Source organism: Conger conger, chromosome 11 (genome assembly GCF_963514075.1).
Source record: "Conger conger chromosome 11, fConCon1.1, whole genome shotgun sequence".
Classification (NCBI taxonomy): domain Eukaryota; kingdom Metazoa; phylum Chordata; class Actinopteri; order Anguilliformes; family Congridae; genus Conger; species Conger conger.
Genome location: NC_083770.1, coordinates 48,310,339 through 48,330,083, shown reverse-complemented (window position 1 = coordinate 48,330,083; position 19,745 = coordinate 48,310,339). Strand labels below are relative to the sequence as shown.

The window sequence follows — 19,745 nt, the reverse complement described above, 5'->3', positions numbered from 1 at the left end:
CTGAAGACACCTAACCCCCAAAAAATGCTCCTGACGAGTTGGTGCCTTTGCGTTGGTGTATGAATGGGTGAATGAGAAGCATCAATTGCACAGCACTTTGGATGGAGGCGCTATATAAATGCCAACTGTTATTAACTTTGTACTTAAATTAGAAAGTTTCTGAAATATGGCCATTTTTGCCTGTACATGATCAGCGGAGACATACAGTAAGTGCCTGGAATCTTTCAGACTGTAAGATTAGAAGCAACATCTGTAATTGCATATTGATCTCATGCTGATATATGATAGACTATATTCATTACATTAATGGCATTTGGCAGACACTCTTATCCAGAGCGAGTACAGTACAGTACAGTTGATTAGACTAAGCAGGAGACAATCCTCCCCTGGAGCAATGCGGGGTTAAGGGCCTTGCTCAAGGGCCCAACGGCTGTGCGGATCTTATTATTGTGGCTGCACCAGATCGAACCGCCAACCTTGTGGGCCCCAGTCACATACCTTAACCACTACGCTTCAGGCCGCCCCCAACAGGTGAACAATGAGGACTGATCGGTTTGTCAGTTGTTTTATTTGCCTGATCGTTAATCACAAAATGTTTTGAAAACATCACAAGCTGCAGCTGCAGACCGTATGTTGCCATGGTGAAAATGTTTTACAGTGGTCGATACCGGACTGAATAACTTTTGGAAATACTGTATGCAACTTGTTTTATGCAAATTCGGCCAGAATAATAAGTTGGAACAGAATAGATGTGCGCACCCATGCTCAATAATCACTGTGTGCGAGGATATCACATTAACAATGGTAATAAGGAAATGAATTTTTCATGCTTCTCTTTATTGATATTTTATAATCTGTGGCCTTTTACAACGCACAGTGCATTACACGAATGACTTGGTCCTCATGTATCAGGCAAGCAGTACTTCCACGGTGACTGACTAATAAAATTGGCGAATAAAAGCCAAGCATATCATAGCTAACAGACTGAGGCTTTATTGTCCCTCAGAGTAAAAAGTACGGGATAGCTACATCGCACATTTCCAATAATATATTCAGAATGAATAAAACAACAGAAATACAAAAATGAAACAGCACATCAAAGATTTAAAAAACTGCACACCTCTCATTTGTCGTTGTCGTAGAGGAGCATGTCGCTCACACCACATATCAGAATTTTGAAATATCATAAATATCATGGTAGAATTATATGACATTTTAGTTGCATTGGCTTCAGAATGCTTTATAAAACACGGACAAAATTTACCTCTGTGGACATATCGCCTCGAATGTGAATAGAAACTCTGCTCTCCAGAGTGTTTAACCGACTCGAGGTGTGGGCGTCATCACTCATTGCATTTTCAATCTTGGACAGAATACAATTTCGATACATTTTCTTGAAGTCTTTTCCCATAAACGCATACAAAAAAGGATTCAGGAAACTATTTGCGTTGGCAAAAATCACGGCAGCTTCCATCCCAGTCGTGAGGGCAGTGCCATGTTTTGTATGGTCGAGTTCGAGCAGGATAACGACGTGGTAGGGCAACCAGCAAATCAAGAAAGTTGCTATCAGGACAGACATGACTTTGAGCGGTTTGGAGGATTTGGTCCTCCGATTTCCCCTCAGCTTCTGAATGATGACGACGTAGCAGATGGTGATGATCAGAAACGGGATCACAAATCCAAAGACAAAGCGACTCACTGACGTAGCCCGGTGATGTGCCGTGTTTGTGTGGTTGGGGTAGTTGTTGTAGCACATCGTTCTTTTCTCGGTGATGAGTAGGTCACGGTAAACGAGCGAGGGAATGCTGAGGAGGGTGGAGACGATCCAGGCCAGCGCGACCAGCACCGACGCTGACCGCACCGTGCGGTGGTTCTGCGACCAGACGGGGAAGACCACGGACACGCAGCGGTCCACGCTGATGAGGACCAGGAGGAAGATGCTGCTGAACATGTTGAGGAACATGACGAAGGAGGCGAACTTGCACATCCCTCGCCCGAACACCCAGTCGGACGTGACCAGGTAGACGATGTTGAGTGGGAGGCAGGCGCAGAATACGAAGTCGGAGACCGCCAGGCTGAGGTACCAGGTGGCGTTGACCGATTTCTTCATCTTCAGACCCGAGATCCAGATGACTACACCGTTCCCAAAAACGCCCAGCACAAAGATGACGGTGTTGAACACAGAGAAAATCACATTCTGTACTTTAAACGTCTCTGTTGTCGTGTTATTGTTTAGTCCATACTTTTCCGTTGCAGGGGTATGTTCATAATCATAATCAAAATCCATAATCCTTTTCCTGCAGTCTATAATTAAAATAAAGAGAGTGAAATCAGATCATAGTTTCACTTCAAGTTTCACTTTTCATGAATTCACAAACTTCAGAATGTTTTTTTGTTTTTTTTTACATTTTTAAAGAATTTCCCAAATGTTTTGGTATCAGAAGGTGTGGCTAACGTACTAAGCAATCATATACGGATGTTGCTTAGTATGTTTTTTACGAAATGGATCATATAGAACACATTTATTTTGTGATTATGGCCCCTATACATATAGTGACATATCAGACTTACATAATTATCATGATCTCAATATAAAATTAAGGGCCTTATATCTAAAAAGAAAAAGTAAGGATTATACACTCAGTGAGCACTTTATGTAGGTATTTATAAGACTTATTTTTTTAGACTTCTACTGCTGTAGCCTATCCACTTAGAGTTATGATGCATTGTGTGTTCAGAGATGCTCTTCTGCATTCCACTGTTGTGTGTGGTTATTTGCGTTTCGGTCTGCACAACTGCTGCTCACTGGATTTTGTTTTGTTTTTTGCACCATTCTTCGCAAACTTTGCAGGAAAATCCCAGGAGATCAGCAGTTTCTGAAATACTTAAACCACCACCAACAATCATTCCATGGTCAAAGTCAATTAGATCGCATTTCTTCCGCATTCTGGTGGTTGAAGCTCCTGACCTGTATCTGCATGATTGTATGCATTGCACTGCTGCCACACGATTGGCTGATTAGATAATCCCATGAATAAGCAGGTGTAATAAAGTAATAATGTTCCTAACAAGGTGATTGGTAAGTGCATATACAGGGTGGCCTGTAGCGTAGTGGTTAAGGTACATGACTGGGACATGCAAAGGTCGGTGTAGTCATTGAGCAAGGCCTCTAACCCTGCATTGCTCCAGGGGAGGATTGTCTCCTGCTTAGTATACTCAACTGTACGTTGCTCTGGATAAGAGCGTCTGCCAAATGCCATTAATATAATGTGATATGTATTTCCTGTGTACTTCATATACAGTGTTTCTTGTATGTTATTTATTTGTTGTTTTGTTGTACAAATTTTGAGTATATATAAAAGGTGCTGTAAAAATAAATGTGTTCTACTGTATACACTCAGTGAGCGCTTTATTAGACCTGTACACCAGCTGATTAGTCATGTGGCAGGCATGCTGTTTCAGCTGTTTTTCAGACCAAATGTCAGAATGGGGAAGAAATGCGACCAAAGTGACTTTGACTGGGAATAATTATTGGTGCCAGACAGTGTGGTTTGAGTAGTTCTGTGTGCAAAAGCACATTGTTAATGAGAGAGGTCAGAGGAGAATGGCCAGACTGGTAAATAACCACACGTTACAACAGTGGTACGCAGAAGAGCGTCTCTGAACACACAACGCGTCAAACCTCTTAAGTGGATAGGCTACAGCAGAAGAAAAAAATGAATAACAAAATTGCACTTTTTGGTTTAGAACAGCTCTTCATGCGTGCCACTATTTATGGATGGTTGAAGATGGTTAAAGAACCTATGCACTTGTAAATCGCTTTGGAATGAAAGCATCTGCTAAATGACTAAAATGTAAAATGTAAATGTAAGATCAATAAGCCAAAAAAAGTCTAATAAATACCTAATGAAGTGCTCAGTGCGTGTATGTGTCATTTAGTAAAGCACACAAATCAACATAGAACTGTATGACTTTTACAAACTTTTGCAAATGCGTACTGCTCTGAATATAATGGGAGAATAATACTGCCCAGTCTTTAAAGGTACAATAGGTCATTTTGGACTTCCAATGGTCAAGAGAGGAACAGCAGTGATAAACACCTTCAAACCGCAACACTGTTTATCCCTCCCCTTTCTTCGTAAGCGCGCTGATGTTGAAATGCCATTGTGGCCATTGTGTGTAAGCACAAAAAATCTTATCTATTGTACCTTTAAGGCACCCAGCGCAGACACACTGAAATATGTCCCAGCATAAACAAAATGCCACGATGTAAAGCAAGGCTGCTGTCTGCCTACAGAAGCCCCGCTGCAGTTGAAGCGTGTTATCTGTACTCTAGCGAATGTGCTTATTCTCATATAGGAAATGGAATTAGTGTTTCTGCTGTGGCAGCAGACCTGAGAGCATTCGCTCTGTAACCTTGCCGGGTACTTTATGTCTGGACATCTCTACCAATGTCTCAAGCCCCTGCTTTCTGGAATAACGCTGAGCACTCGTGTTACACTTTGTTTTTCTTCCTGCCACTACGCATTCCCATCTATAATGCTCTAATGGCATAGTGAGGGACCCTGAGAGTGCTGGGTGCAGCTGTGAGCTGGAGGCAAGCACCTCCATGGACAGGACCTCTCTGAAGTGCAATGAGAACATATATTTTAATTAATCAATTATCATGAAAATCGAAAATATTTTTTGATCTATGTTACATGTTTTTGCATGTAAAATCATCCAAACCTAAAACTGTGACAGTATTTTGTTCTGCTTTTAATGCAAAAACTGGATGTGGGGCTTGATTTATAACTAAGAACTCTACCTTAGTCCTCCCTCCTGATTTCCCCTGCCCCCCTTTTTGATATCCCTATGCCTCTTGTCTAACCCCCCAAAAAAAATAAAAAAAATAATAATAATAATAATTTGCACTTATGATGACTATATGTTTAGAACAGCATTTCATGTGTATTTTCCTAGTCATGGATGTGATGCTTTGACTTGTGGAAGAACCTATGCACTTGTAAGTAGCTTTGGATTAAAAGCGTCTGCCAAATGACTAAAATGTAAAATGTAAGATAGACAGATAGATGGATCTGCTTTCTTCATTATGAAACTATACAAATTTCACCAGATTCTAATCTCACTTTGTTTTTAACCGTATAAAATAAACCTAGCCCATGATGCGAAGTGGGTTTTAAGTGTTTATAATAAAAAAGAAAACGCAAACTTACCAAGAGATGAGGGAAACAGATATTGGCAGATGGCTTTTCTTGCAGGGCTCAGTGTGATGCACTTCTTAATGCCTGTACCACAGAGCTTCTCAGCAGTTCCGTTTTTGTGCATGACTCTACAGGAAGTGCAACAGTGTATGTTGATCTACATACAGTATAATTTGTTTTGTGTGCAACACTGGGATGTGACAACCAAAAGCAGTCACATGACAGCTTAATGTTTAATGAGTATCTAGACCTACTCATTTGTAACTTCTGTATGTGTGCAGAGGACCCATTAATACTGTAGATCAGTGGGAGACATTAACTCACAACAAGGGTATGGTTGCAAAATATATACTGTACATCCATGTTCCTCCACCTGATGTAAGCACCGTATGAAGCAATGTAACATTCCATGACAAATACCAATATTTGTGTTTTTATTATTTTACAGCATACAGTATAAACATTCATATTACAAACATGAAAATATCATTACTGTGCAAGGCACCACAGAACATTCAGTGCAGTCCGTACGTATTTGGACAGTGGTACAGTTTCTGTTCATCTGGCTCTGTACTCCAGCACACTGGATTTTAAATGAAACAATCAATACGATTGATGGGAAATTGGAAGTAAGAAAAAAAAAAAAAAAACAGACACATAGACCAAAATAAATTGTTTGGAACATCATCATTAGTAAGAACGAGAGCACTGGTGTGCTCAGAAATTGCAAAGGGGCTGCTCAGCCAAGGAAGACCTCGGCAGTTGATGACCGAAGAATTCTCACCACGGTGAAGAAACATTCGAGGTTACACTGCAAGATGCAAACCCAAACCACTGTGAGAAAGGATGGACAGGTTACAGTTTGCTAAGTAGTAACTAAAAGAGTCTGTCAAGTTCTGGAAAAACCAGAGTGATGGCAAGAGCAAAGTGTGGAGGGCAAAGGGAACGTCCAAAAGAACCAAAGCACCCCCACATGTTTTAGTTGGCTAGGTAAGCAGTGTTTGGATAGTTAACTTTGGTCACTTTTGCTCTGTTTGTTTGTTTGTTTGTTCAAAAAAAAAAAAAAAAAAAAAAAAAAATGGCCCTTGTCCTTATCTTTGTTGTACAGGTAGCAGTTGAAATTGTACTTCCCTCTAGGGTCTTTCAGCGAACTTATCCCTGGTTATGGATATGCACTTTGTTGTACGTCGCTCTGGATAAGAGCGTCTGCCAAATGCCAATAATGTAATGTAATGTAATGTAACATCCGTGAAACATGGTAGTGAGGGCATTACAGTTGGCTCACTTGCCTTTATTGATAATGTAACTGCTGCTAGAAGTATACAGAAACATCTTATCTGCTCAGGTTCGATTAAATGCCTTTATCAATCCAATTATCCCAAACCTACACCACAGCTCTCTTTCCTTCTCCAAGCAGCCTAGAATTAAGACTAGATACTCAAAGCTTTCTTATACCTGCACTAAGGAAACAGTTGAATACATCGGACTAATCTGAAAAAGCTGAGAAGCCAACTGTTCAACTACTTTAGGACTTTGTGTAAGAAGGAATGTAATTGCTACACAAATTAACCAGTAAGTAAATACCATCAAATTCAAGGTGACAGTCTGCACTTTAACCTTATTCATTCATTGTTTCATTTAAAATCCAATGCAGGAGTGCAGGGGCAAAATAACAGAAATTGTTATGGACTGCACTGTTAATTTGAAAGAAAAGAAGAAGTGAATCATTTCCGTTTTTTTTTTTTCCTGTTCAAGAAAAAAGTGCATTTTCAGTTCAGACATTCAATTAGAAAAAAATTTGTTATGTGACATTTCTACCACGGGGTGAAATGCATAAGACTTATTTGTGATCTAGTGTTTAGTGGTGTCAGCAAGATGCACGCTCTGTGGGCTCCACTGCAGAAAAGAGGAAAATTCAGCGACGCTTCAGATGTGGGTGGAAGCTCTGGTATCCAGGGAACTAGATCGCGAGAGATAACGGGAGGTCGTCCGGCCTTCGTCCGCAATCGCGTTCTCAATTTTCGAAAACACGCAGTTCTTGAACTTCCGTTTAAAATCGTTGCCCATGAACACGTAGAGAATTGGATTTAAACAACTGTTGGCGAAGGCGAGGGTGCTGCCCACCTGCAGTCCGATCATTATTGCCTCGAGGTTGTGTCTGTGGTGGTTCAATTCCAGCAGACTGAAGGTGTGGAAGGGGAGCCAGCAGATGAAGAAAGTCACTATGAGGGCGGACATGACCTTAAACGGTTTGGAGGACTTGGCCATGCGGTTGCTCTGAAGCTTCAGGAAAATGACGGTGTAGCAGAAGGTGATCACTGAGAAAGGAATCAAAAAACCGCAGACAAAACGACTGAAAATGACAGTCGGTCGGAAGTGCGTATAATCGGTGAAACAAATGATCTTCTCGCCGTGATTCCCCTCGCGACGGAACACAGCCGCAGGCGTGCTGAGGACGACGGAGAACACCCAGGCCAGCACGACCAGCACCGACGCCGACCGCACCGTGCGGTGGTTCTGCGACCAGACGGGGAAGACCACGGACACGCAGCGGTCCACGCTGATGAGGACCAGGAGGAAGATGCTGCTGAACATGTTGAGGAACATGACGAAGGAGGTGAACTTGCACATGAACAGCCCGAACACCCAGTCGGACGTGACCAGGTAGACGATGTTGAGTGGGAGGCAGGCGCAGAATACGAAGTCGGAGACCGCCAGGCTGAGGTACCAGGTGGTGTTGACCGATTTCTTCATCTTCAGACCCGAGATCCAGATGACAACTCCATTCCCAAAAACGCCCAGCACAAAGATCATAATGTCCACCACAAGGAGGATTATACATGATCCCTCTTTCAAACAGGACTTGTTTCCATGAACCTCAATCTCTTCCACTACAGTAGTGTTCATGTAGGTGTAATTCTCGTAATCATAATCGTAATAATCAGGAAACGCAACTGAGTCCATTGTGGCTGTGAAGTTATTCTGCCCGTGTATCCTGTAAGAAAAGAAAATACATTGTAGGAGCATTACTGTCCTGCCTTCACCAATGAAAGATAGAAAATAAGTGCCCATGCTGTAAAATCACAAACAGAGTTAGCATGGGGTAGAGCAATTAAAGCAATTTTTTCCAGAGATAAATCCAGAGATTCTCGATCGCTAATAATGATGACTCATTCCTGTATATAATTTCTGCACTTCCATAGGGATGATTCACTCCTTTCACAGTTCAATTTCATGATCGTGTAGATATTTCCTGTGTTATTTCCTCATTTTTATAAATTGAAGAAGGATCTAATGTAATATCAAAGCATCTATGCCTCTTCTCTTAAATAAATGCACTTTTAATATTTTTTACATTAACGCACTTGAAAATAACTTCCCTTGCCTTGCTTATGGTTTTGAAAGCTTGCGTATACGTGAATATGGTTCTGTTCTCAAAGGGGTCTTTGTACAAGGATCGCTGTCAAAGCGTGAATATTCTTGAACTATGAATGTGCCTTACTGAACATTATCTATTAATGAAGCCCCAGTATAACTGTGCAATGGTGATTTTCTTCAAGTAAAGTTGGTGAAAGCTGACTGATTTAAGGAAACTGAACTGAGTTGCTCTGCCAGGATTGAAGGAATATACTGAATTGGAATTGTTCTATATTTGCCCAAAAGGGATTCAGGGATTCAGAGGGGGATTCAGCTCAAGATGAAATAAAAAAATTGGAATGTATCTAGTAGAACTTAACCCGATCCACATCATACCAATGAACCAATGTGTATTATCCTTCTAAAAAAGTACACGTCACAGAAAGAAAAATAATCTGGACATGTTGCTAGTCAAATCTCCTGATGGTATGTATCATTTGACCATGGAAAAATAATCATGGAGAATGTCCATCATTACATGTAAATGAACGACCTGAATGTAAATATTGAAATGACAGATTTCTAATTTTCCCGATATAAATTACACAAGAATTTGAATTATTTTTAAACTGAGAAGACTGAATAACATTCTAACACTATGTCCACAAGGATCTTAGTGACAACATCCACTGTTCTGTGAACCAAATACTGTTATCTGGGTAGAATCTGATATAATTATGTCTGCTGTGGTGATCCTTTTTTTTTTTTTTTGCACCACCAAATTGGTGTACTGCTTCTTCATTCCACTTATTAATTCAGATATTTACGGGTAGAGCAGGATTCCTGCTCTCAATCCTCTCAGTACTATGTGTGACTGAGCTCACTTTCTCTAATGCTTTCAAGTCAAACAAGAAATTCAAACAGTATTTTCAAAATTCTACCTTTAAGAGCAGAAACACTTTAGTCCTGGACTTAAATGTATAGAAAATCTTCATTCAATATTTTGAGTTTAGTCTGGGACGAGCCTCATTCGTCTGTGAAACTGGCCCTAAATAACTTGATAGTCACTTACTTGATAATTGGTTTAAAGAGATGCGAGAAAATACCCATAAATGATTCATTTATTTTCACCTCATTCAGCTGTAATCAATATTAATGGCTGTTTATATAGGCATTACAAAATAACAATAAAAGCGACACACTGTGAAACTTCCCAAAATAAAAAACCAGCAACACTTTAAATCTTACCTTTATGATTGAATGCAGATGTGAGTCTGGGAAAACATGTTGACATGCTGTACAAAACCTGCATTATTTATATACCACCCAGTGCTCACTTCTGTTTTTTTTGTATGAGCCGGCAGATGTTATTGGATGGTTTCATTGAAACAAGTGTCCCTTCCCTAAATCCATCTTAAACACCGTGACTAGTGTATTATTTGTCATGGTGGCTGTACTCCCCCCTGTGTCTTATAAGTGTTATGGCTGCTGAGCACATTTAAAAGTATCAAGAGTGCTTTTCCCCCATATTATTCTACCGGGGCGGCCTGTAGCGTAGTGGTTAAGGTAAATGATTGGGACACACAAGGTCGGTGGTTCTAATCCCGGCGTAGCCACTATAAGATCCGCACAGCCGTTGGGCCCTTGAGCAAGGCCCTTAACCCTGCATTGCTCCAGGGGAGGATTGTCTCCTGCTTAGTCTAATCAACTGTACGTCGCTCTGGATAAGAGCGTCTGCCAAATGGCAATAATGTAATGTCATGTAATGTATGCACAGTTAAAACTGACTTACAGTTGGTGGATGTTGTGATTAAAACATGCAATATTTGCATTATCACTGTAAAATGAAGGGCCATTAGCCTGGCATTTTGCAAGCCATGGTTCAGTTACTCTATGGCCTATTGCATGCAGGACATCCAGATTAGACCACTCAAGCGATTTAACATGCAAAAGCAGAGGAATATATCCTTATCTACTATGTACAGTATATGACATTTATTGTATTGTATTGTATTGTTTTATATGACTTGTCAGTGAAAATGTCAGTAAGTTCACAATCCCAGACCCTTCCCTTTGTTAACAGTCCTGGTTGTCAATTTCACAGTTAAATATGATATTATAGAAACACTTTCTTTTTGTATTTAACTAGGATCATCTTGTGTTTGCTATTTTATGAATGAATGAGTAATCAGAGAGTTTTTGTTGAAAATAAAAAATCCTTTTTCCTTTCCTTTTTCAACAACTTTCAACCATAGTTGAATGAATGCACTGTACATTTTTTTTTTTACTGTGACATGATACAGAATATGAAACATTGAGGGGGGGGGGTAAATACATAACAGATTGATTGTTCATGAATCATCTTCCTCAGAGTCTCTCCTTTTTGTATTTTGTAATGAGTGAGCCTCCTCTATACTGGTCTGTCACGTCCGTGTCCGTTTTCCATTGTTTTTCCTTGTTCTGCATGTCCTCTTTGTTTTTACTCTGCGCTCCCCAGTCTTAGCATTTTCTGTGTTCTGCTTTGTTGTCCTGCCTTATGTCCCAGTTCATTTATTCATTAATTTGTTCTTTTCACCTGTGTCTCGTTATCTGTTCCCTTGCGTTCGCACCTGTTTGTTGCATCCGTTTCCCGTCCGTTTACCTGTCTGTATTCTACTCTGTTTGTTTCTGGATCAGCTGTTATTCAACCTCTGCCTGACTATTTGGATTCTGTTTGTTGGATTGTGGATTCTGTTCCTCTGCCCTGTTTTACGACATACTACCTGGTTTTAGACTTCCAACTGATTGTTGGATTACACACTTGCTGTTCCCTGTTTTACTGTTTGCTGCATTTGGACTACTGCCTGCCTCTATCTGCTTGTGTCATGAAGTGTTAGCTTTTCTTTCTGTTCTGAAGTTGCTTCTCGGTCCGCCTCTTCGTTTTGAAAGGCATTCTGCAGCCAGGACATTTTAATGCCGCCTTTGAACATGTATATTATGGGATTCATGCAGCTGTTTAAGAATGACAGTGCAGTGCTGACGGGTAGCGCAACTGGGAGAATATTCTCGGGGAGGTCGTCTGTAGGATGAAGGCGGATTAACATAAAGAGGTGATAGGGCAGCCAGCACAGAAAATATGCTACCATCATGATTCTGGTGATAGCATAGCCTTTGGTGCCCTTGATCCGGTTGACATTTTTGGTCAGGGACACAAGGCAAGAGCTGACGAACGCCACACAACAGGGACACAGCCACGCGGCCAGGAAACGGAAGACCGCTACCGCCACTTCGCGGGCCCGGTCCGGGTAGGCGTCACTGCAAACCGTCCCTCGGGGCGTGGACTTGGCACGTCTGTACAGGAGCGTGGAGAAGCTCAAGAAGGCGGCGGCGATCGCGGCCACCGCCACCACGATTTGGGACACCATGGGCGTCCAGCAGCGGTGGAACGCCCGGCAGGACCGCACCACGCTCAGGGACGCCAACAGCAGAGCGGTGGCGTGCATGTTCAGGAACATCACGTACGAGCAGGCGGTGCACAGGGCCCCCGGGAGCTGCCAGGTGAAGCCCTCCCAGGCGGAGATGATGTGAAGAGGCAGGGAAAGGATGACCACCAGGTCCGTGACGGACAGCCCGAGGAACAAGATGGACACGGCGGTCTTCGGCATCTTGCCGATCCTGTAGATCACGAACGTGTGGAGAGGAAGCCCCAGCAATATGACCAGGGAGTACACGATCACGTACATGTATTTCATAAGTGCTGTTCTCGCAGCTTTCTCCTCATCTATATTCACAGATTCGCGGGGATCTTCGTAGTCGTAATCAAATTCATCCATGCTATTATTCAGCGCCATTTCTTTTCCTGTGGGGGAAAAAAAACCCCAAAAGAAACATAATTAAAATCCACATTTAAGCAGGCAAATGGTTGGTATTTTAAGAGACAGATTGAAGTTGCTCATACAATTTCTTTATTTAAAAAAAATGTTTTCCTAGATACAAAAGACATCAGGGCCATGCTGTGTTTACCAAATATAAAATTCAGCATTTTTAGCAAAGGATTTGTCTCATGCCTTCAGAATCAAAGTCAAAGGCAAAGTTCTTGCATACTGCAGTACAGGCATCAAAGCCCTGCAACAATGAGCTCGTTCCACAGATATAATGAGTGGGACTGGGCAAGGAAGGTCAGTCTAATGTCAACTCCAGCTTTCTGTTCTTAATTATATAATCAGCGCAATCATCTATGTGATCGGACACTTCAGGCAAACTCTATAAACTTGTGAATAACAGCCCATGGCTGTTTTTTGTGTCCTTGTTTGAAACAGTTACTGTGTCTCATCTAAAACAGTCACAGCTGTATTCACCTACTTAGCTAACTGAACCAGGGAAATTGGTGGAAACAAACATTTGCAGAAACACCAGCTCTTCAGAATCAGAATTGTCCACCTTCTCTCGGAGACGAGTTTTTGATCATTTGGTTGCCAGATAGCAGTGATGGTTTTTGTCCATATATGAATGATTCCCTTGTAAGTTTGAATAGAGCATTAAATGCACATACCATATGCCACTGACACTCAACAGGAGGCCCGCGGGCCACTTCCGGCCCTTCAAACTATTTTAAGTGCCCTCCACCACCCCCCCCCAATCAATGCACCGGATTTTATTTATCTTTTTTTTTTAATGTATATGTGTTCACTATGAGATGCCCAATTATCAAGTAGCGCAATAATCATACAGTCAGTTAGACCGACGTCTGACCGTATCTCACGACCTCTGCACTGCTGCTGCTCCTAGTAGCTAGCGGTTATGGCTTGCGAAAAACTGAGAAAAGTCTGGATAAGAGCGTCTGCCAAATGCCAATAATGTAATGATGTAATGTTGTGTAATTTGCCAAATGTCAGTTTCTGTTTGTAAGGTTGCTAATATTAGGCTGCACTACGAAACAAAGCAAGGTAGCTTTCACAGCTCTTTGCCTCCTGGCAGCCAGGAAAGAGAAGATCTCTGCCTTGACAAGATGGTACCACAAGTACCACAATGATTTTATCGGCTGCGACAACTACCCAGGAAAAAGCCACAGCCGCCTTGTTTCGTGTTACCTGGGAGCTAGCTAGAAGAGACGAAACCATTTATGGATGGAGAGCTCGTAAGGCAATGGACGTCGGCGATGCTTGAGGAGCTATATGCCGGGGAAAAGGGCAAAGATGTGGTCATCAATCATGTGAAGCAGGTAGAACTATCTGACTCCACCGTACAAAGGGTGGAACTTTGGTATGAGGACTGTTTTTCTGCTCTGCTGGAAGACCTTAAAATCAGTGGAATACGTGTCAATTGCGGTTGACGAATCAACCGATAATACGGACACAGCTCAACTTTCAGTTGACGGGGACATCATCAAAGAGGACTTGCTATGTTCGAAAAAGCTAACTGCGTTTTGTAAAGCCCTGGACTTGTTTCTAACAGATCTCAACGGGCGAATGTTACATTTTCCCACGCTGCACACTGCCAGCGAGGCCGTGATTGAGACGGGATTTTCTACAGTGGAATTGGTCTCATTGAGAATCTCACGAGGGGGTTTGAAACATTCAAAATTGGGGAATGTCGGGGTCAGCGGTGCACGCTCGGTATCGATGAGGCTCTGACCTCTGACCTCTGACCTCTCACAAGCCTGTCTTCAGCAGACTGACCATGGAGAGACGCTGTCCGCTCTCTCACCAAGGAGACACATTGATGCGTTCATCTTTTGGGGTTTGAGATTTGATTTGGTAACCTGAAATATGTCCATTTACATGTGTATATTGGGTATCAATTGAATAATACTTAAAATACATAAATAGTTATGTGACTGCCTTATTTCCGGAAGAAACAATGCATGTCCATGTAATGTTAGTGATTTGTAATGACACTTACATTCCTTTTTCATTGAATTCATTACATTTGGCAAACTGAATGCACAACTTGTTATAATATATGCACTTATATAGGTCCCAGGCTGCCAATAATCACTGGCACCAGTTAACCTGGCAATGTCTAACAAAGAATCTTTGACATGGCTTCAGCAAATAAAGACATTTTTAACACATGTATTAGTTCATTATTTTATTTGAAAGTTAAGTAGGCCTATGCATCTTAAATAATCACATAATTGTAATGATTTTACAGCATAACAGTAATAAACTAGAGACTTTGCTTTGTCCACCGGCCCTTGACAGACCGGCAGTTTTAAAAAGTGGCCCTTGGGCCCAAAAGGTTGAGTATCAGTGCCATACCATGCCATACCACTCAACATTAATGGTCTTAATGTTCAGTCGATGGCCAAAAAATGACATGACTTGAGCAAATCATTTTTAGTGATAGCTTGTTGAGGAAAGCCATGTACACTTGTATTTGAAATATGTAAGCCTTTCAATGCTGGTGAAAGATGCCCAAGGATTTTCACTGAAATATTTTAGGACCTGAAACGTACAGGTGGGAAAGTAAGAAAATCCAGCAGTTCCAATGATCAATGTCCTTGTTTCAACTCAGCAGAGCGTGAAGCAGAAAAAACAAGTGCAAGAACTGGGGGCAGGGGTGCACAACAAGGCACGATCCATTTCTGGATTTGTGCTGACTTCTGGTCTTAATCGTAGCTTAGCTGATATGTGCATGAGTTCCGGCTTACAGGCTTGCACCAGGGTAATTTATAGAGCTGTCAGCACATTAAAAACAAGGCAACTGGTTGGAACAAAAACCAGTACGCAGACCGGAGCTGTGCACACCTGAACTAGGGTAAGCAGATGAGAAGAGATTAAAATCTAAACAACCAGAAGAAGTCCCGCTCTGGCCCACTTCAAGCACTGCAATTAAAATTAAAATGAAGAGCTAGTTTATTGAAAATTACGACACTAAGATAAACCTTAATAAACCACATATCTAAAGACGGAAACGAAACGAGCCGATGGAACTCAGCAGGGTGAGTCTCTCTGACCTGTCTGAAACGCTGACTGAGTGATGCCACGTTGAAATACTGAAAGGAGGGTTAGGTTAATTTATGTCAATTTATTCATTCATTCATTCATTCATTCATTATCCTAACACGCTTATCCTGAACAGGGTCGCAGGGGGGCTGGAGCCTATCTCAGCATACATTGGGCGAAAGGCAGGAATACATCCTGGACAGGTCGCCAGTCCATCGCAGGGCACACGCACCATTCACTCACACACTCATACCTACGGGCAATTTAGACTCTCCAATCAGCCGGACCTGCATGTCTTTGGACTGTGGGAGGAAACCCGGAGTACCCGGAGGAAACCCACACAGACACGGGGAGAACATGCAAACTCCACAGAGAGGCCCCTGCCGACGGGGATTTAAACCCAGGACCTCCTTGCTGTGAGGCAGCAGTGCTACCCACTGCACCATCCGTGCCGCCTATGTCAATTTGATCTAATCCAATCTGAGATTTATGGGAAAGTTGACACCATGACTATTGGGTTAAAGTAACTAAGCTGTTGTTCAGCACCATGAAATTGTCAAAAGACATGCTATTTGACATCTTTTATTAGGAGACAAAACTCAAATTTATTGGGAAGTAATTCTGCTTAGCTGTTGAGTACCTTAATGGAAATGTACTCCTGCTTTTTAGTGACAAACATGAGTGCTACATTTTTTGAGAACAGAAACATGCAACGGTAGCAACTATTTCCTTTAAAGAACACTGCATGCTGACCAGGAACTCCGGTCCTATCTGTTTGGACATCAACTCCAATATGGGAGCCACATGAATGAAGTCGAGATAACAAGTTGTCATGTCTCAGTTTTGGATTTACCAAGATATCAGCATTGCCTATCAAAGGCAGACCGGAAGGAACGATAGTCATGCACGCAACATCGATGCGGAACTGTAAAAACTCACGGTCACGACAGAGGTTGTAATGGGAGGTAGCAACAGATGTCCCAGTTTGCCAGAATTTGCAGGGCGGTTCGCACGCAGCTCGCAGTTGCTGACAATTTCACAGTCCCTATTATGGTCAAATCCCTGTATAACCAAAGTGAGAGCTGTGTCCGCATTCTCGGCACAAAGTCAAGCACGTTTCCTGTGGGTGTTGGACTCCACCAAGGTTGCCCCTTGTCACCGGTCCTGTTTGTGGTATTCATGGACAGGATCTCAAGGCGCAGCCGAGGTGAGGAGAGTGTCCGGTTTGGTGACCTCAGAATCGCATCTCTGCTTTTTGCGGATGATGTGGTTCTGCTGGCTTCATCGGACCGTGACCTTCAGCACGCACTGGAGCGGTTTGCAGCCGAGTGTGAAGTGGCCGGGATGAGAGTCAGCACCTCCAAGTCCGAGGCCATGGTTCTCTGCCGGAAACCGATCTACTGGTCGATCGGGTGGCCGGGCTCAGCCTTAGAGATAGGGTGAGGAGCTCGGACATCCGGAGGGAGCTTGGAGTAGAGCCGCTGCTCCTTCGCGTCGAAAGGAGCCAATTGAGGTGGTTCGGGCATCTGATCAGGATGCCTCCCGGGCGCCTCACTTTGGAGGTTTTCCGGGCTCGTCCAACTGGGTGGAGACCCCAAGGGAGACCCAGAGCCCACTGGAGAGATTATATATCTCTCCTGGCCAGGGAACGCCTCGGGATCCCCCAGGAGGAGCTAGAATGCGTTGCTGGGGAGAGGGACGCCTGGAATACCCGGCTTTGCCTACTGCCACCGCGACCCGACTCCGGATAAGCGGGTGATGATGGATGGATGGATGGATGGATGGATTATGGTGGAAATTGTATATTTACAACAAATAATACAATATTTTATCCTGGAAGGTAAATAAAATATTTTATCATTGACTGTAACAAAATCAGGCGGCACGGATGGTGCAGTGGGTAGCACTGCCGCCTCACAGCAAGGAGGTCCTGGGTTCGAATCCCCGTCGGCCGGGGCCTCTCTGTGCGGAGTTTGCATGTTCTCCCCGTGTGCGCGTGGGTTTCCTCCGGGTACTCGGGTTTCCTCCCACAGTCCAAAGACATGCAGGTTAGGCTGATTGGAGAGTCTAAATTGCCCATAGGTATGAGTGTGTGAGTGAATGGTGTGTGTGCCCTGCGATGGACTGGCGACCTGCCCAGGGTGTATTCCTGCCTTTCGCCCAATGTATGCTGGGATAGGCTCCAGCCCCCCTGCGACCCTGTTCAGGATAAGCGGGTTCAGATAATGGATGGATGGATGTAACAAAATCACCTGGAAATAAAAAGTGACTTTGAAGCGTTTTAATTGATGTTCAGTGCATGCACAGGCAGGGGCACTCACCACAGTATAGTGGCGCAGTGGCATCCAACACCTACCCGGATGCGCACTGACCTGAATTATAAACCTTGAGAATGAGTGCTATGTCTAAATCGAGAACAAGGCAAAAAGGAATTCAAAAAGAAAGTAATTGCATGAATTCATGAAGGGGCCTGCCAATTTCTTACATTAGATCATTATTAATAAAACAATCTGGACTTGATTATTTTGTCAAACATGTGGAAAATAAAAAAAAAACACAAACCATATATAGGATAAGGAAAGGCAGAGTCAAAGGCAAATTAATTTGAATCTACAATGGGCATGGATTTTGTGGGTTCTTTTTTTATATTTGTCAAAATTACTCCAAATATAACTGAAACACAGTTACAGAAGCTCGAAAACAAGTGAAAGTGAAAAAAAAAAAAATTCTCACTGAAAAGATTTTCTGTGATTATTGCAGCTGTGGTTTGTAAGCTTAGACACACAATGGAGCCAAGTTACAACACATGAACAAATCCCCTTTTATATTTAAGGACAATATCATCAATGTAAAATGAGGTCACTGAAAATGCCCTCTATTGCGAAATATTCGCGACGAGAGATTTCTTGGAATTCCTCCAAAGGAAGGAACAGGCGTAGTTTTGTTAAGCATGTGAAAAAAATCACAGACAGTTGTACTTAGTAGTTGGCTCATCATGTTTGAGAGAGCCTATACAAACCGTAGATAAAAGCATTTCTATTTACAAGTACTTTTGTAGAAGTATACAATGCCGAAACAGAGAACAATAATAATTCCTCCAGAGAAATCTTAAGTAAGCAATGGACAGTCTATCAACCTGTCTGTGGCAGTTAGAACCAATTTTCAACCAATGAGCCCTAGTTACAATCAACAAAATTGTTGTACTGAAACTGAAAAGGTTACCATTGTGATTAGGGATTACAGGCTGAAAAAATGAATGAATGCAATGAATAAAAGGGTTAAATGGAGAACATAGATTGAAAAAAAAAAACCTATGCTTTCACACGGTTTGATTTTCATGTATGAAGCAAAGATAATAACTTCAGGGAAACATCATAAGTACAACATGAAACCCTGCACCATTAACATGCATTACACCTTGAAAGTGAAAGTAAAGAGCTGCAGTTATTTTTATTCATGAAAAGTGAGACCTACCGTCAGAAAACTGCAGGAAAAAAACGCAAATCAGTGCAGAAATCCACAGAAAAAGAAAAACACCAACTCAAAGTGGCACAGTACGCTGTCCTTTCCTTTTAGATTTTGACAGAGTTCTTCAACGGAGGAGTGACCCCTCCTCCTCTCTGCTCCTGGTGGAAGAGCAGGAAATGAGGGGGGCCAGATCAAACAACTCTTTTGCGAAGTATTTTGGCAGCAGGAGTGAATATTACGCTGTCGCAAAATAAATACACACCACTGCATTTTAGCAGTCTAATACTGGACTGGATCAATATAAGCTAGAAACGAATTAAACATTGAACATTAATGTAATCTACAAACTAATTAAACATAACACCTTACACGACCAAAAACATTTTTTTTTTAAATCATAGTCATCATTCACTACTACTGGATGACGGGTAAAGACTTCATGCACATGTCTTAGAAATCATAGGTCTGGCACCTATGTGAAGCTTTCATTATCAAAGGCTGTGCAGAATTTATGCTTTGAGTAGTCTTTACATTTTCCTTTCAAACTTATGCTGCTAGAACTTTCGTTTGCGGAAAAGTTCTGCCGATCTCCTGGGATTTTCAAACGCAACAGTCTCTAGAATTTGCATAGTGAAAAACAAAAAAAAACATCCAGCAGCAGTTATGCAGGTATGCCATGCCCGTGTCTCATATTCAAACTCAGCAGCTTGAAGGGGAAAATAACTAGAACCGATGCAAATAATGTATGGAAAAGGTCCCATTAAGAGATGAAAAGAATATTTCATTAAGC

The 19,745-nt window shown here is 42.2% G+C and overlaps 3 protein-coding genes across 3 annotated transcripts; all 3 read right to left on the bottom strand.

The window, feature by feature from the left end:
• Positions 1-1,240: 1,240 nt before the first annotated feature.
• On the bottom strand, positions 1,241-5,333 carry LOC133139992 (chemerin-like receptor 1). The gene is made up of 2 exons (XM_061259484.1): positions 5,217-5,333; positions 1,241-2,304 (listed from the first exon to the last, which is right to left on the bottom strand). Exons 1-2 carry the CDS (start codon positions 5,326-5,328, stop codon positions 1,241-1,243), a joined length of 1,176 nt encoding a protein of 391 aa, XP_061115468.1. The 5' UTR covers positions 5,329-5,333.
• A 288-nt stretch (positions 5,334-5,621) lies between these two features.
• Positions 5,622-9,911, bottom strand: cmklr1 (chemokine-like receptor 1). The gene is made up of 2 exons (XM_061261448.1): positions 9,810-9,911; positions 5,622-8,199 (listed from the first exon to the last, which is right to left on the bottom strand). The coding sequence occupies exon 2, from the start codon at positions 8,166-8,168 to the stop codon at positions 7,131-7,133; it is 1,038 nt and encodes a 345-aa protein (XP_061117432.1). The 5' UTR covers positions 8,169-8,199; positions 9,810-9,911; the 3' UTR covers positions 5,622-7,130.
• LOC133141071 (chemerin-like receptor 1) lies at positions 9,665-19,096 on the bottom strand. The gene is made up of 2 exons (XM_061261449.1): positions 18,962-19,096; positions 9,665-12,399 (listed from the first exon to the last, which is right to left on the bottom strand). The coding sequence occupies exon 2, from the start codon at positions 12,389-12,391 to the stop codon at positions 11,411-11,413; it is 981 nt and encodes a 326-aa protein (XP_061117433.1). The 5' UTR covers positions 12,392-12,399; positions 18,962-19,096; the 3' UTR covers positions 9,665-11,410.
• Positions 19,097-19,745: the final 649 nt, after the last annotated feature.

Excerpts from the sequence above, each read along its gene's own strand:
- LOC133139992 (XM_061259484.1), bottom strand. The coding sequence starts at position 5,328 with ATGCACAAAAACGGAACTGCTGAGAAGCTCTGTGGTACAGGCATTAAG. Across the intron at positions 2,305-5,216 it reads TCTGTTTCCCTCATCTCTTG|ACTGCAGGAAAAGGATTATG; the intron begins GTAAGTTTGCGT and ends TTTTAATTATAG.
- cmklr1 (XM_061261448.1), bottom strand. The coding sequence starts at position 8,168 with ATGGACTCAGTTGCGTTTCCTGATTATTACGATTATGATTACGAGAAT.
- LOC133141071 (XM_061261449.1), bottom strand. The coding sequence starts at position 12,391 with ATGGCGCTGAATAATAGCATGGATGAATTTGATTACGACTACGAAGAT.